General features: G+C 72.0%; 2 protein-coding genes across 2 annotated transcripts; one reads left to right on the forward strand and one right to left on the reverse strand.

The window, feature by feature from the left end:
• Positions 1 to 53: 53 nt before the first annotated feature.
• Positions 54 to 6,851, forward strand: PMPCA (peptidase, mitochondrial processing subunit alpha). The gene is made up of 13 exons (XM_084899661.1): positions 54 to 149; positions 1,007 to 1,209; positions 1,502 to 1,581; positions 1,784 to 1,866; positions 2,288 to 2,382; positions 2,916 to 3,016; positions 3,216 to 3,479; positions 3,676 to 3,768; positions 3,848 to 3,966; positions 4,064 to 4,154; positions 4,255 to 4,317; positions 5,317 to 5,461; positions 5,997 to 6,851. Exons 1-13 carry the CDS (start codon positions 79 to 81, stop codon positions 6,164 to 6,166), a joined length of 1,578 nt encoding a protein of 525 aa, XP_084755787.1. The 5' UTR covers positions 54 to 78; the 3' UTR covers positions 6,167 to 6,851.
• A 646-nt stretch (positions 6,852 to 7,497) lies between these two features.
• On the reverse strand, positions 7,498 to 14,739 carry INPP5E (inositol polyphosphate-5-phosphatase E). The gene is made up of 10 exons (XM_084899659.1): positions 13,824 to 14,739; positions 13,120 to 13,243; positions 12,514 to 12,611; positions 11,870 to 11,994; positions 10,961 to 11,080; positions 10,734 to 10,841; positions 10,106 to 10,267; positions 9,801 to 9,916; positions 9,200 to 9,336; positions 7,498 to 8,857 (listed from the first exon to the last, which is right to left on the reverse strand). Exons 1-10 carry the CDS (start codon positions 14,585 to 14,587, stop codon positions 8,725 to 8,727), a joined length of 1,887 nt encoding a protein of 628 aa, XP_084755785.1. The 5' UTR covers positions 14,588 to 14,739; the 3' UTR covers positions 7,498 to 8,724.
• Positions 14,740 to 15,646: the final 907 nt, after the last annotated feature.

Raw genomic sequence — 15,646 nt, forward strand, 5'->3', positions numbered from 1 at the left:
CAGCGGCCGGCGTCGGGGGGGCGGGGCGCGGAGGGCGGAGCCGGAAGTGACGCCAGAAGCGAGGGGCGGAGACCCAAGATGGCGGCGGTGGTGCTGGCGGCGACGCGGCTGCTGCGGGGCTCGCGCGCCTGGGGCCGCTCGCGGCTGCGGTGAGGCGAGGGCCGGCCGGAGCGGTCCGGGGGGCCCCTGGGGCTGGGCCGGGGCCCGCGGTGGCCGGCGTCCCTCGGGGCCCGCGGCCTCTGGTCCCCCGACGCCCAGACGCGGCGCCGGGCGGGCGGGCTCGGGTAGCGGGGCCCCGGCCTGGCCCCGGGGGCGCCTCCCTGCCCCGCGCTGCGGACCCGCGCCCCGAGCTCCATCCGCCGCTCCGTCCCGGCGGCGGGGTCGGCTCCCGCCGTCCGCTCCCGGTCCGCGTCGTCTCCGCCGGCCCCTTCCTGCCGCGCGCGCCCCTCGGAGCCCGCGCCCGCGGCCGCCCGGCCGCCCGGCAGGTCCACTCGGCGGCGGCAGGCGGCCGCCCTGGTCCCGCTCCCGGCGCGGCGGGCGCCTGCGGCCCGCGTGTGCGGAACCAGCCGCGATGGCGTGGAGCCTGGCTCGGGCGGAGGCGGCTTCTCTCGGAGGGGACGGTTCAGCGGGGAGAGGGGGCGAGGACAGGGCGGCCGTGCGGACGGGCTGGCGACCCGGGAGCTTTGGGGCTGTGGCCGCGTGTGTTCGCGGAGCGGCCAGCCCGCCACTGTGACCGGCCTGGGGCGGGAGGGGGTCGGCGGACGGAGCTGGAGCCCAGGTGCTGCCAGGCCGGGCCGGCCGCGCCCCCGAGGGGCTGCTGTGACCCGCGCTGACCCTCACCGAGGCCCGGCGACCCTGGGAGGGAGGAGGACCTGCCCGCCCCCGGGGCCCCCAGGCGGGCAGCACAGACCCTCCCCACAGGGGGCGCTGCCGGTCAGAGCAGACACAACGCCACCCACGTGGCCCCACGGGTTCCACCCCTCACTGGGCGACCTCTCCGTTTCAGGTTTGGGGCCCCTGGGTACAGACGGTTCAGCAGTGGGGGCGCCTACCCCAACATCCCGCTCTCTGCCCCCTTGCCCGGGGTGCCCACGCCCGTTTTTGCCACCGTCGACGGCCAGGAGAAGTTTGAGACCAAAGTCACCACGCTGGAGAACGGGCTGCGTGTGGCCTCCCAGAACAAGTTCGGGCAGTTCTGCACGGTGGGAAGTGAGTGCCCTGGGGTGGCGCGGAGTCCCTGCGGGTCCTTCCGAGTGAAAGCCCCGGAGAGTCAGGAGACCGAGGCACCGCAGTGCCCGCCGGGCCCTTCGGGCGGCCCCCCTCTTCCTCCCGTTCGGTAACCGGAGTCAGCGGCTCATAAGCGCAGACTCACCGGTTAGCCGAGAGCGGACCCCCACCCCCGGGTGACCCCTGTCCAGTCACGTTCACAGTTTTCACAGAAAAGTCTTTTGTGCGAGCCGTCGTTTTGAAAAGTGATCTGACCTGTCAACTTCCTCTCCAGTTCTTATTAACTCAGGATCAAGATATGAAGCGAAATACCTGAGTGGAATCGCTCACTTCTTGGAAAAGCTGGCATTTTCGGTCAGTGTCCAGTTTGTGAATTTTGAGTTGTAATTGGGGAGAACTTACGTAGTTTTGCTTTTTTACAACGGTTACACGTTAGCGGTTAAGTTGCTGAGTTAACGGTGATAAAACGTCACTGAACCTCGTGTTGCTCTGAAAGCCGAAGTAAACCTGCTAGGAGCTGTGTTTGAGGGTTGTTGGTCCTTCCCTGTCTCCCCAGTCCACCGCCCGCTTCGACAGCAAGGACGGCATCCTGCACACCCTGGAGAGGCACGGCGGCATCTGCGACTGCCAGGCGTCCAGGTCCGGCTCCCGCACGGCCTCAGAGAGGCCGGCGGGCTGCGCTGAGTGACGCCGGCTGGGCAGAGGGGGGAACACTCAGAGGGACGCTCAGAGGGCAGGTGGTTCCCCAGGGCTGTGCCAGGGGACTTGAGCCGGCAGTCGCTGGGCACCCAGGAGCCCTGTCCCCGGAGGCTGGAGGCCATGGCACAGGAGCCAAGGGCGTGGGCTGTGGGGCCGGCAGCTGACCGGGTCTGGCTCGGGGAAGGAATGCCAGGAAGCCTGACACGGCTGGTTCCCACGTTGGCCAGTCGGTTCACGCGGGAGACGCAGACACGGAAAGGGGCTCGGCGCGGCGCAGGCTGTGCGCTGCCGCTGCCCGCGGTCTGCCCGCGACGGGAGAGGCGGTGCCTCCTGCCCTCAGGCCGGTGTTGGTGTCTCGCAGGGACACCACCATGTACGCGGTGTCTGCCGACTCCAAAGGCCTGGACACGGTGGTGGGCCTGCTGGCTGAAGTGGTCCTGCACCCGCGGCTCACAGGTGGGTGTCCGGCCGGGACACGGGGTGCGGGAGCCCTGCCCACGGGACGCGCGTGTGTCGTCGGAGGTCTCTCTCACCTGCCCTGAGTTGGCGCAGTGTTACTGGAAGTAACGTTGGCTCGGGGTTCAGTGCTGATGCTCCGAGACACCGGCCGGCACCCTTCACGTGCTAGCAAACAGGTTCCTTCGGGGCGACTGCCTTTCAACGCCCGGCCCGGCCCCTTCCTCGGCCTGAGAGTGGCCGACTCGCTCCCTGCGGGCGCAGGGCGGCCACAGTGCCGTCGCAGCTGGTCTGACGGCTGCATTCTGCTCGGGGCTCTGGCCTGTCTCCTCAGCACCGCCACGCACTGTCCCACCTCACCCGCTGGGGCAGGCGCGGGGTCAGTGCTCCCGCGGAGGGCCGGCTGGGCAGGGCCGGTGGCAGCGGGGCGCTCTCCTCGCGCACTTGCCCCCGGGCCCGCCCAGGGGAAGCGGAGGGAGGACACTGGCCCAGGCTGCGGGCCTGGGGCTGAGCCTGGTCTCCTGCCTCGGCAGAGGAGGAGATAGAGATGGCGCGGCTGGCTGTCCAGTTTGAGCTGGAGGACCTCAACATGCGGCCGGACCCGGAGCCTCTCCTCACCGAGATGATCCACGAGGTGAGGGAGCTCGAGGCCGCCCGCCCCCGCAGGACCAGGCTCCCCTCCACCCGAGGGAGCCTGCGTGTCCTGGGTGACTCTCCTGGAGGGTCTCACTCACACAGGAGGCGACCTGCGGCCGGGCCAGCGTGGGGGGCTGCGGGGGGCAGCGCTCGGAGCCTGGGGCCCGCTCCGTCACTCGTGCTCCCCGCTTCCGCAGGCCGCTTACAGGGAGAACACGGTCGGCCTCCACCGCTTCTGCCCCCCGGAGAACATCGCGAAGATGGACCGGGCCGTGCTGCACTCCTACCTGAGGAACTACTACACGCCGGACCGCATGGTGCTGGCGGGCGTGGGCATCGAGCACGAGCACCTGGTGGAGTGCGCCCGCAAGTACCTCCTGGGCGCCCGGCCGGCCTGGGGGGGCGGGGCCGCCGCGGACGTGGACCGCTCCGTCGCACAGTACACCGGGGGCGTCGTCAAGGTGCGGGCAGAGGCCGCGGCCTGGGCCGTGGTCTGTGACTCAGGAGTTCGGGGAGCCGCCCTCGTGGCTGTGCCTCCACCGCGCCCTGGCCCACAGAGCGCCTGGTGGCGGGCAGCTTCGGGGCGGGGGGTGGGCTGTGGGTGGATGTGGCCGAGGCGACGGCGGAGCCTGGGCCACTTCGTTCTTCCGGTCACAGCTGGAGAGAGACATGTCCAAGGTCAGCCTGGGCCCCGCCCCGTTCCCCGAGCTCACGCACATCATGATCGGGCTGGAGAGCTGCTCCTTCCTGGTGAGTCCCCAGGCCCTGCCGCCCGCGCCCTGGCCCGGCACGCCTGGTGCGCCCTGCGAGCTCCGCCCCCTCCCCGCAGGAGGCCGACTTCATCCCCTTCGCGGTGCTCAACATGATGATGGGCGGCGGCGGCTCCTTCTCGGCCGGCGGGCCCGGCAAGGGCATGTTCACGCGGCTCTACCTCAACGTGCTCAACCGGTGAGTGCCCCTGCCCCCGCCCCCGCCCTCCCCGGCCCCAGGCCCGCTGAGCGGCCGCGGGCCCCCTGCCACCTCCTGGTCTCTCCCCGTCCGCCAGGCACCACTGGATGTACAACGCCACCGCCTACCACCACAGCTACGAGGACACGGGGCTCCTGTGCATCCACGCCAGCGCCGACCCCAGACAGGTGAGCCCCCCAGACAGGTGAGCCGGGCCGGTGAGGCCGGGCCGCGGGGCGTCCCAGGCGAGCTGTGAACAGCGCTCAGAGCCTCCCGCCTCCCACGCAGGTTAGAGAAATGGTGGAGATCATCACCAAGGAGTTCATTTTAATGGGCGGGACCGTGGATGTGGTAAGTATGGCAAGGTGCCTTCCCCACCTCCCACCACGCCGGCGGCCAGCCTCTGTGCCCAACACCGTGACCCCCCAACACGGTGACCCCCAACTCCCGTGACCCCCAACTCCCGTGACCCCCAACACCCGTGACCCCATCCAAGGCTGAGCTTGTCCCGCGGGGACCCTGCTGTCCCTCCCGGCACCTGGTCTGCTTACCCCTGGCTGACCCCATTTGCCTCCTTGCTGCCTGAGGTCCTCAGCTCTGCGGACAAATGCCAGGCACAGGCAGGCCCTCCCGCCGCCTGCAGCCAGGTCAGAGCAGCCCCGTGGGCAGCCCTGCACGCCTCCCGGCTTTCTCCTCTCAGTTCCTCGGGCTCTAGCCTCGTTACTTGCCAGCCCCGAACTGGCACAAGTAGCAGATTGTATACGCGCGCACACATGCACACAAGTACCAGCCAAGCCCAGCGTTCAGGCCCCGTGCCTCGGGGGGGCTGCACATGCTTCACCTCAGCATGCTTTCTGCGGTCCCGTGTTTACTGTAGCATCACATGGTCCCTTGCCCTCAGCAGAGAAACAGAGGCCTCGCTTCAAGCGAAAGGTGTGCAAGTCACTGCCCTGCTGGGCAGGCGGTCTACCCCACGGAGGCCGCTGAGGCCGCTCAGGATGGGCCCGCACGCAAACGTGACGCGCCCTGTCCTGAACTCACTCAGGGCCACAGCTTCCAGCCGTCTGCCCGTGCTCGCTCCGCAGTCTGGGGTCCCAGCGCCATCGGGCACCTGCCTCCCGCCGCCTCTGTCCTCGAATCCGGGCCGGACTCCCTTGTAACCCTCACCCGGTCGGGAGGGCTCCCGGACGGAGCTGGTCGCTGAGCCGTCCCCTCGGCGTTGCCCGGGAGCGCGGTGGGCAGAGGAGGGCACTAGGGAGCCGTCTGCCTCAGCACTGAGCTGGGCCGGACACACTTCCCTGCCGCTTGGTGGCTGAGTGCGCGGCTGACCCACGACGGCTTCACCCTCAGGTGGAGCTGGAGCGGGCCAAGACACAGCTCATGTCCATGCTCATGATGAACCTGGAGGCCCGGCCCGTGATCTTCGAGGACGTGGGCAGGCAGGTGCTGGCCACCCGCTCCAGGAAGCTGCCCCACGAGCTGTGCGCGCTCATCCGTGAGTACGGGCACGGGCCCCCTGGCTCGCAGCTGGCGGGTGTCGTGGCCTCACGTGGTCTCCAGGGGCTTGAACGTCCTCCGAGGGCCCGAGTCACTGCTGGTGCGGCTCTGGGGGCCGTTACTGACTCCTGAGGGTCAGCACGCTGTCCTGAGGGGAGCACAGGTGTGGAGCCGGCGGTTTTGTAGTGCCCCGGGTAGGAGTCCTGCGGGAGCCCCAGGCCCTCAAGAAGGACAGTGCTCCATCTTCCCGTGCCTCGTCTTCCCTGCTGGTGCCTGGCCCGGGTGGCTCCCAGCCTCTCGGCCAGGTCAGCGTGCGGCCTCTGCCGCCTTCCTCCCTCAGCCATGCACTCGGGAGGGCTTCCTTCCGGGCTGACCCGCCGGCTCTTTCCTCCCCATCAGGAAGCAAAGCAGAGCCCGCTGTCCTCGCCCTCCCTCACGGGAGTGCACACAGCGGCTCCGGGCCTCCGGGCCCCGCTCCTCCCGGGTGGAGGCCTGGGGCCAACGGCCTTCCCCGTCCCTGTCCCCTGTGCCAGGCGACGTGAGGCCGGAGGACATCAAGCGCGTGGCTTCCAAGATGCTGCGCGGGAAGCCGGCCGTGGCCGCCCTGGGGGACCTGAGTGACCTGCCCAGCTACGAGCACATCCAGGCGGCGCTGTCCAGCAGAGACGGGCGCCTGCCCCGCACCTACCGGCTCTTCCGGTAGAGGCTGCTCGCACCCGTTTCTCCGGAGCCGAACTTGGTGCAGAAACTCCGAGCGCTGCAAACCCAGGACTCTCCTCCACACTGTGAGCCGCACGCCGACGCGGCCCAGCTCAGCGCCCCCGGCACTGCGTGTGCCGGCGCGGACTGCACGTGCCTCCAGCGCTCCATCCGGCCGGGGGGCGTGCCGGAGGCTCCGGCCGGCTTCCTCGCCAGGGCCCGGCCCGGCCCGGCAGGCTGCCTCCGCCTGGGCGGCCACGCGCCTGGGCTGTCTGCGACGTGATCACGTGATCAGGTGCGCTGTCCTCACCGTGACTGGGACCGGCTGTTGGAGGTGCAGGCCGGGCAGTGCCAGCCACCGCCCCCGCGAGTCCCTGTCGGACCCGGCGTTGAGAAGCCGCGTGCCCTTCCATCGAAAGGGGGTTCTGATGCGCGGTGCCCGCACGGGGGGGGCTTCTTGGGATTGGTCGGCGGTTGCATTTTAGAAGGTGGGAGGCGAGCTGTAGGTTCAGGGGGGAAAGGTCACACTCTGACCGTAGAGTGTGCTTCTGAGACTCCAGCGCCCATAGAAGCCCAGGTTCCGCGGGAAGCCCGGTCCCCCCGGGTAGCTCTAGGCCACGGCAGCGTAGAGGGCAGCCCCTGGCACAGCCATCGGGCACTGGAGGAACCAAATAAACGTGTATGTGTTACTTCTGTCTGCAAGCGACTGTTCTGCGGGCCTGTCAGCTGCCTTCACACACCCCGAGTGCAGGCGCGGGGGCGTCAGCCACGGCCCTCTGTCCACGGGGCGGGAGCCCGGGGTCGGGGCCTGCCGTGGACGGTGAGACGGGACAGGGCCCGAGGGGGGCGGTGGCTGGGCCTCGGCGCCTGCCAGCTCCCGTGGGGCCGGATTGGGCTTTGAGACCTGGCAGCTTTGCACATGTTCTAGGAACTGCCGACTCCCCGACGTGTCTTAGAAACCGGCCAGCTTTCTCTGCCTGCTGGGTCCCCTGCCACCCTCAGGGCCTGGGCACCGAGTCCCCTCAGCAGGGACCACCCTCTCCTGCTCCCTCCCCCACCTCCAGCCCCCTCAGGCTCGCCCTGCAGCTGCTCCCAGGTGCCGCCCCTCCTCTGCTCGCCCAGGACAGCGACCTGCTGACGGCAGCACCCGGCCTGCGAGGGGAGCCGGCCTCAGACCGGCCACGTTCACTCGCATTTTACCCGATTTTCCCATGAACTCCATCCACCTAGATCCTCACGGCTGGTGGCGAGTTCCATCATCTCTGACCCAGGGTCTTACCGGGCGTAACGGTCACCCCGGAGACAGAGCGAGATCGCGGGCCAAACTATTTTCAGAGTCACATGACAATCTTCCATGGTTTGGTCAGACCACGCCTGGAAAGAACATAAAACTGCTCATTTCCATCCCTGCTGCCACAGCCTTCGTAAGATTCTCAGTAACAGACCCAGCGGCACATTCGCTCGGCTTTCTCACGCCCACAGGGCTTCCCGCAGCCCGGGATTGCCGGCCGCCTCCGACAGCTCTGCTGGGCGCTGCTGCCGGCGGCTGGTGCCGAGTGGCCACACGTGGGAACGGACTCCAGGACTCACCAAGTGTTCACTGACGTGGCAGGGGCGGGTGGGGCGGGCACGGAGCAAGCCCGGGGAGGTGGCAGGTGGCTGAGACGCGCCGCCAGCCGCCAGCCCAGAGCACCCCTGCCTTTTCACACCAGCACCTGGTGAGGGCGGGCTGTGTCTAGGACTCACACTTTGATCAGAAAGAATTAAAGACTCAATTTGTGCATTTATTTAAAATATAAATATGGAAAATAAATAAGAAGACTAGACGTGATGCTCTGGGTTTCCCCACATCCAAAGCCATGCCTTTCAAGAGATGGACCCACACACCGTGAAACCCGGTCGTGGTGCCAGCCTGGGGGGCAAGGAGGTGCCAGCCTGAGCTTCCAGCAGCCTCTCTGGCTGGCAGATAGCACTGCTGCCACTGCCGCCGCCGCCACCACTACCACCAGCACCACCACCACCAGTGAATCAGCCGCAGGATGTGGCTGGAGGGCAGGGCCAGCCCTGAAACCTTGGCCATTCCCCCGTCCTGGCCACATCCTCATCCCGGCCCAGCACTGGGGACCATGCTCACTCCCTGGACGTCGTCTGGCTTCAGCCTGGTCCCAGCACGTGCCGGGGGACGGGGACCCAGTCACCCCACCGAGCAGCTCCATGGAGCCAGGCCAGGCGTGCGCCGAGGAGGGGCCGGAGGATGGAGAGGCTGACGCTGCCGAGTGCGGCTCTGCTGCGGGGAGACGGTGGCGGAAGGCGGGTGCCCTCGGGGCTGAGCCCCTGCCACCGAGGACACTGGGTGTCCGCGGGGAGTCAGACGTGTGAGCGAGCAGCGGTCCGGTCCGGGGACGAGGTGAGGGCCGGCGCCGCGGCACCCGGCTCCCTGGGTTCCTCTGGGAAGGCGCCGGCCCGGCCGCGGAGCTCAGCGTCCCCGAGGCTGCGCAGTGCCCGCAGCATCTCCTCCTTGCCAGGGGCCTGGCGGCGGTGCCAGCCCTCGTGGGCAGACGCTCAGGACACGGTGCAGATGGTGCTGGCGTGCTGCGTCTTCAGGGCCTGCTGCCTCTGCATCTCTTTGGAAATCCGCCGCTTGATCCCGATCAGGTACAGCTCGCGGTCGAACTTGCCGGCCGCTAGCGGGATGCTGTGGGGGAGCGGCCGTCAGGAGGGGGAGGGCCCGAGGGTGGCCCACCCCCAGCTCCAGGCTGGACGCCGAGCGCCAGGCTGCGCTGTGAGCCAGCCCGGAGATCAGCGGGCCTGGCCAGCCATGGGCACGGGGGCCGGGCCAGGTCCCGACCCTGCGGTGGCCGCTCAGGTCCGCCAGGCCGTGACTCCGCGTGGCCTGCACCCCGGCTCCTGTCAGGCAGGACTCTGAGCCGCGGCCCGCGCCAACGTCCAGAGCTGGCACCCTCGGCGACAAGCCGTCTGCCCTGCCCCGGCCGGCCCCGCGCCCCGCACCCCGAGGGACAGGCCGGTTGGTACTGACTTGTCTCTGCCCGGCCTCACTTTGACGCGGAAGAGGCCGTACACGGGGCGGTGGTCGGAGGTCCGGATCCCGGGGCAGGAGGAGTACGCGAGCGGGCAGATGTCGTCTCGGTGGCGGCTCCGGAACATGACCCGGTCCTGCGGGCAGCCCGAGGCGGGACGCATGACCCCGCCCGCCACCGGGTCCCCGTCACGTGGCAGGGTCCCCAGCCCATCCCGGAGCCCCGCGCCCCAAGCCCCTCATCACCGGGCACCTCGGCGCTGGGAGCGGCAGCTACCACTTCCCCGCTGCCCCGAGGCAACATCCGTGCCCGCGGCCTGTGCAGGGGGCAGCCAGGCTCCCGCCGCCTGCCCCCCTGCCGGCCAGAGCCACGCGGGCTGCCGCAGCCCGGCCGGCCGCCTCCCGACGCCCACAGCCAGCGGTCCAGAGACGGGCACCGCGGCGTGCACGGAGCCAGGCCTCGGAGTGTAGGGCCGGGACCCGCCGGGGACGCCCCTGGGAGGAGGGCACGAGGGGCAGTCCGGCCGAGCAGAGTCCCAGCCGGGCCCTGGGCGTGCAGCCCCCGAGGCCCCAGCCCGGGGCACTGCTCGCACACGCTCACCGTGTAGGACGGGGTCCTCTGCTTGGACGAGGTGTCGTAGGAGTCCTTCCCGATGTCGAACTTGTACGACGGCAGGAAGTGGATGTCTGGCTCCTGGAAGCCCTTGAAGATGGACCCTGGGGCGGGCACAGGCACGGCTCAGGCCTGGCGTGGAGCTCCGGCCGGCCGGCCCTCCCTGTCCTCCCCGTCCTGGTCACCCCCTCCCCCACTCAGGCCTCCCCTCCCGGTCACCCCCTCCCCCGCTCCGGCCCGCCCTCCCCGCCCTCCCCCCACTCCCGCTCCGCCCCTCCCCCGCCCGGCCTCACCCCTCTGCCTCTCCCGGGCGAGCTGGTCCAGCTGCAGCAGGGCGGGCACGCGGGCGCCCGGGTCCTGCCTCAGGATGGCCTCCACGGGCACGCGGCCGCCGCTCAGGCGGAAGTTGAAGTCGCCGAACCAGAAGACGCCGTCAAAGCGGGTGGTGACGTCCGCTGGGCAGAGGCCGGAGAGCCGTGAGCCAGCCTTCCCCACGGGGAGCCGCGCCGGGGACAGGCCTGGTCCGCGTCCCGGCCCCGTCCGTCCCTGTCCATCCATCCCGGCCATCCGGCCCCGGCCCTCCCCGGAGGAGGCGGAGCGCCGCGGGGACAGGCCTGGTCCGCGTCCCGGCCCCGTCCGTCCCTGTCCATCCGTCCCCGGCCATCCGGCCCCGTCCCTCCCCGGAGGAGGCGGAGGCGCCGCGGGGACAGGCCTGGTCCGCGTCCAGGCCCCGTCCGTCCCTGTCCAGCCGTCCCGGCCATCCCCCCCGTCCCTCCCCGGAGGAGGCGGAGGCGCCGCGGGGACAGGCCTGGTCCGCGTCCCGGCCCCGTCCGTCCCTGTCCATCCGTCCCGGCCATCCCTCCCCGTCCCTCCCCGGAGGAGGCGGAGGCGCCGCGGGGAGGGAGCACGCGGGCCGCTCACCTGCGTCCGAGCGGTAGGGGCAGGTGTCCGGCACGTTCTTGGGCAGCGCCAGGCCCTGGATGGTCTTGCTGTAGTCCAGCAGCCTCTCGCCGACCTTCCCGTCCCCGGCTGCGGGGACAGGGGGAGCCCCGAGGGGCAGGGCTGGCTCAGGGCCGACGCGGGGTCTGACGGGCGGAGGCCGCACAGAGGGACCCGGCACCCCGCCTCCTGGGCCGGGGGCGACTCACAGGTGAAGTGGGACGTGATGAAGAGGAGGGAGGTGCCGAAGAAGGTGAAGCCGACGCCCAGCGCCCCCTTGGTCTTGATCTGGGACACGATGCGGGTGGTCACCGTGGAGCTCTCCACCTCTGCAGGGGGGGGGGGGGCGGTGTGTGTGGAGCTCAGCGGCGCCCATGGCCCGGCGAGCTGACCCCGGACGGGCGGGGGCAGCGGGGACGGGGCAGCGGGCGGTGTCAGGGCGGTGGGCAGCGGGGGGCGGTGTCAGGGTGGTGGGCAGCGGGGGGCGGTGTCAGGGTGGTGGGCAGCAGCGGGCAGTGTCAGGGCGGTGGGCAGTAGCGGGCGGTGTCAGGGCGGTGGGCAGCGGTGGGTTGGGGCGAGGGCGGTGAGCAGCAGCGGGCAGTGTCAGGGCGGTGGGCAGCGGGCGGTGTCAGGGCGGTGGGCAGCGGCGGGCGGTGGGCAGCGGGCGGGCGGTGTCAGGGCGGTGGGCAGCGGGCAGGCGGTGTCAGGGCGGTGGGCAGCGGGCAGGCGGTGTCAGGGCGGTGGGCAGCAGCGGGCAGTGTCAGGGCGGTGGGCAGCGGGCGGTGTCAGGGCGGTGGGCAGCGGGCGGGCGGTGTCAGGGCGGTGGGCAGCGGGCAGGCGCTGTCAGGGCGGTGGGCAGCGGGCAGGCGGTGTCAGGGCGGTGGGTAGCAGCGGGCAGCGGGCGGTGTCAGGGCGGTGGGCAGCGGCGGGCGGTGGGCAGCGGGCGGGCGGTGGGCAGCGGTGGGCAGTGGGCAGCGGGCGGTGGGCAGCAGCGGGCGGTGGGCAGCGGCGGGCGGTGGGCAGCGGGCGGGCGGTGGGCAGCGGCGGGCAGTGGGCAGCGGGCAGTGGGCAGCAGCGGGCGGTGGGCAGTGGCGGGCGGTGGGCAGCGGGCGGGCTACCTGAGCAGAACCAGATGAGGTCGCGGCGGATGAGCAGGGACAGGTGCAGCGCCCCGTGGGCCGCCGAGTGCAGCATCACGTAGTGCGGGCCCAGCGTCTCCTGCAGCCGCGTCTCCCACTCCCGCCTGCGGGGACAGGGCCCCGGGCAGCGGACGGCTCCCGACTCCACCCCTGGGCGCTTGTCTTTTGAGGAGCGGGAGGGGGGGGATGGGCAGCACCAGGGGTCCGGGTCTGCCGGGCCAGAGGCGGGGGCTCCGGACACCGAGGAGCTGATGCCTCTCAGGGCTCCGGGGACGTGGCCCGGGTCCCGATGTCCGCCCTCCTCATCCCCCCACCTCCAGGTGACCGTCCACCGCGTGAGGGCGGCGGCAGACGGAGGCCGGGACGCGCCTGGGCCCCAGGGTGATGGGACGCCACGCGGGGCCTGCTCTCCGCCGCACTTACAGCCGGAGACCAGCTTGTGCTCAGAGGAAGGAAAACACCTTTAGCTCAGACCCGAGCCCCGTTTTAGGGACCGTCTGTGTGCTCGGCGTGGGGTGGGGTCTCCGGTCACAGCACCTCTGCCCCCACGGCCCACCTCAGCAGTGCTTTCAGAGGGACAGAACGGGGGTGCCAGGCTCGGGGCACATGGGGCGGGGCCCTACCTGTCGGAGCAGCCCTCCTGCACCCCGACCACGTACAGGTCCTGGGCGTAGTCGGCCTCGGCGGGCAGCAGCAGCTCGTCCAGGTTCACGGGCAGCTCCTGAGGGGAGGCAGCACCTAGCGAGGGGCCGGGGGGAGGGGGGTCCCAGGGCTCCTGCTCCGCCCAGGACCCGCCTCCCCGCCAGCCTGTCATGGCCGCGGCCGGTCTGCACCCGCTCGCTCCCGGGCTGTGCCCCTAGCCTGTCTGCCCTGAGCCGGCCCCTCAGGGAGTGCCCCCCATGCACACCCAGGCGGGGGCGCTGGCAGAAGGTGCAGCTCGGCTCAGCGGGCCACTCCACCCTGCGGCTGCCCCGCCCCTGGCTCTGCCCCTCAGCCCCGCAGGCCCAGCCTGGGCCCTGTGAGCCAACAGGAACGCCCCCAAGGGAGGCCCGGGGCTCCTGGTGACCTGAGCCGGGTTCAACGTGGGGAGGGGGGGCTGCTGGGGTCTCAGTCACTAAAGCAGGGGGATGGGGGGGGGGATAGACGGACGGGAGGGTCACTGGGTGTGGCTCAGCCGGGAGGAACAGGCAGGAACCCAGCGCCTCCCGAGACGGTGGGCGCCTGCTCACCTTCTGGCCCTGCATGTTCCACGTGGCCACGAAGAGGGCCACGGTGCGGTCGGGGAAGTACCGGGCCAGCTCCTCCGCCCCCATCAGGGCCCCGCTCCCCAGCAGGCTCCCCGCCAGGTAGCTCCTGCAGAGGACAGACTGAGCTCGGGTCCGAGCAGATGCCCCCCCCCACGCCCCCCGCCTCCCAATCAGGGCCATGCGGGATTGTGCTTCAAACAACCAGATTTAGGTCAAGGGCATGCACCTTGGCCTGGGCACATCCCCAGGTGGGGGTGAGCAGGAGGCAGCTGATCCATGTTTCTCTCTCACTGACGTTCCCAACTCTCTCCCCCTCTCCCTTCCTCTCTGGAAAACATTAATAAAACATACGTATCTTTTAAAACGGGGGCACGGGTTCCGTGGTAAAGCCCAGGCGCCCGTGTGCCAGTCCTCCCCCCCGGGAGCGGGCGCTCAGCAAACTGGGCCCCGGACACCAGAGAAGCCACGGCCCTGCGGGAGCCGGAGCAGGACGCTGGCCGCCGGCCGCCTGCCGCCCTCGCTGCCGGGCCCTCCCTCCGCCGGCCGGGCCCCGGGCTGCCAGCCGGGGCAGGAGAGTCGCCGGGGAAGAACGGGGAGACCGGACGTACTTTAAGGAGAAGCTCGCGGTCCTCTGACGCTAAGATAAAGGCCGCGATGCCAAGCCGGCCCCCCAGGCCCAGGCCCACCTGCTGCGCACGTCCTTGGCCCGGAGGGGCGCCAGGAGGCTGAAGGCGGACCTGGCGGAGCGCAGGGAGCCGTCCTCCGAGGCCAGGGGGCTGGGCGGCCGGCCGGGGCCCAGGCTGCTGTGGGCCCGGAGCAGCCGGCTCTGCGCACGGAGCTTGTACTCGGCGTGGTCCGCGTCCACCTTGTGCGCCGTCCGCAGGGCGTCCGAGGCCACGCTCCACTCCATGGCGGGCAGCGGGCGCGAGGGGAGCCCGCCGGCCAGCCGGGGCAGGAGGTCCCGGGAGGCGCCCCAGGAGGAGGGGCTCCCGCCGCCACTGCCCGGCGTCCGGGGGGGCTGGGGGATCTCCTGCAGGGAGGTGCTCAGGCCGGGCGGCCAGCCGGCGCGGGCAGGCGGCCCGGGGTCCTGCGAGGAGCCCCCGGGGGGGCCGGCCTCGTTGCCGGAGGCCAGGTCCTCCTGGCTGCTCGGGAGCCGCCGCCGCCGCCAGCCCTTCTCGTCCAGGGACAGGGCGCGCTCCAGCCGCGGCCTGGGAGGCGGCCTCGGGGCGAAGGCCTTGGCCTTGGCCTGGGGGTCTTCGGGGCCGCCTTTGGCTAGCACGTCCAGAGGGCCCGCCGGGCTCTTTTCGGCGCCAGCACGGTCAGCGGCCGGGGAGCCGGGGAAGGGGGCCAGGCCCCCCTCCGAGTCCACAAGGTGCCCCTTGAGCATCCCGCCGTCCGGCTGTGGGGGGCCCGCCTCTGAGCGCCCCAGGCAGGCCGCCTTGGAGGGCATAGTCCAGGGCCAGCCCTCAGCACGATGGCGGCCACGCCGATCCGGAGTGCTCTCCCGGCTGCCCGGTGCCGGTCAGGGGCGCGGAGCCGGGTCAGGGGCGGGTGCCGGGTCAGGGGCGGGTGCCGGGTCAGGGGCGCGGAGCCGGGTCAGGGGCGGGTGCCGGGTCAGGGGCGCGGAGCCTGGTCAGGGGTGCGGTGCTGGTCAGGGGCGCGGAGCCGGGTCAGGGGCGGGTGCCGGGTCAGGGGCGCGGTGCCGGTCAGGGGCGCGGAGCCGGGTCAGGGGCGGGTGCCGGGTCAGGGGCGCGGTGCCGGTCAGGGGCGCGGAGCCGGGTCAGGGGCGGGTGCCGGGTCAGGGGCGGGTGCCGGGTCAGGGGCGGGTGCCGGGTCAGGGGCGGGTGCCGGGTCAGGGGCGGGTGCCGGGTCAGGGGCGCGGAGCCGGGTCAGGGGTGCGGTGCCGGGTCAGGGGCGGGTGCCGGGTCAGGGGCGGGTGCCGGGTCAGGGGCGCGGAGCCGGTCAGGGGCGCGCAGGCGGAGGTCCTGGCTGAGGCGCAGCGCGGGCCGGAGGCGGGGGCGGGGCCCGGGGCAGCGGGGCCTCCAGTCCCGGAGGCCCGCACCCCGCGGGGCCCTGAGGGAAGCCGCTCCTGCAGCGGGGATGGGGGTTCGGGGGCTCAGCCAGGGGCGGGGGGACAGGCCGGCGGCGGCCTCCAGGGGGCGGACTGCCGGCTGGGGCTGCTCCTCACGGGGCCTCGGGGGCACCGCCGGGAAGAACGCCCGCGGCCAAGGCCAAGGCCGCCGCGCAGCCCGGAGGGGCCGCCCGCCGCGCAGACCCCGCCCCGAGCGCCCGCGACCCGGCAGCTCTGCGGGCGCCGCCGCCAAAGGCCCGGCCTCGATCCGCGGCGGCGCCCGGCAACGACCGCGGAGCTGGGGGCGGAGCTGGGGGCGCGCGCCGGCCGCCCCGCGCAGGACCCTCCCACCGGCCCCTCGCGCCCGAGGCTGCGCCGCCCGGACCGTGACCCGCCGGGACCCCGCGCCCCGCCCCGCCCGGAGCCCCGCTCGGGTCG

The sequence above is a fragment of the Pipistrellus hanaki genome (assembly GCF_964339955.1).
Source record: "Pipistrellus hanaki genome assembly, chromosome: 11".
In the NCBI taxonomy this organism is placed as follows: Eukaryota; Metazoa; Chordata; class Mammalia; order Chiroptera; family Vespertilionidae; genus Pipistrellus; species Pipistrellus hanaki.

Excerpts from the sequence above, each read along its gene's own strand:
- PMPCA (XM_084899661.1), top strand. The coding sequence starts at position 79 with ATGGCGGCGGTGGTGCTGGCGGCGACGCGGCTGCTGCGGGGCTCGCGC. Across the intron at positions 2,383-2,915 it reads CCTGCACCCGCGGCTCACAG|AGGAGGAGATAGAGATGGCG; the intron begins GTGGGTGTCCGG and ends CTGCCTCGGCAG. Across the intron at positions 4,155-4,254 it reads CCAGCGCCGACCCCAGACAG|GTTAGAGAAATGGTGGAGAT; the intron begins GTGAGCCCCCCA and ends CCTCCCACGCAG.
- INPP5E (XM_084899659.1), bottom strand. The coding sequence starts at position 14,587 with ATGCCCTCCAAGGCGGCCTGCCTGGGGCGCTCAGAGGCGGGCCCCCCA. Across the intron at positions 11,081-11,869 it reads CCTCATCTGGTTCTGCTCAG|AGGTGGAGAGCTCCACGGTG; the intron begins GTAGCCCGCCCG and ends CCCCCCCTGCAG. Across the intron at positions 9,917-10,105 it reads CGCCCGGGAGAGGCAGAGGG|GGTCCATCTTCAAGGGCTTC; the intron begins GTGAGGCCGGGC and ends TGCCCGCCCCAG.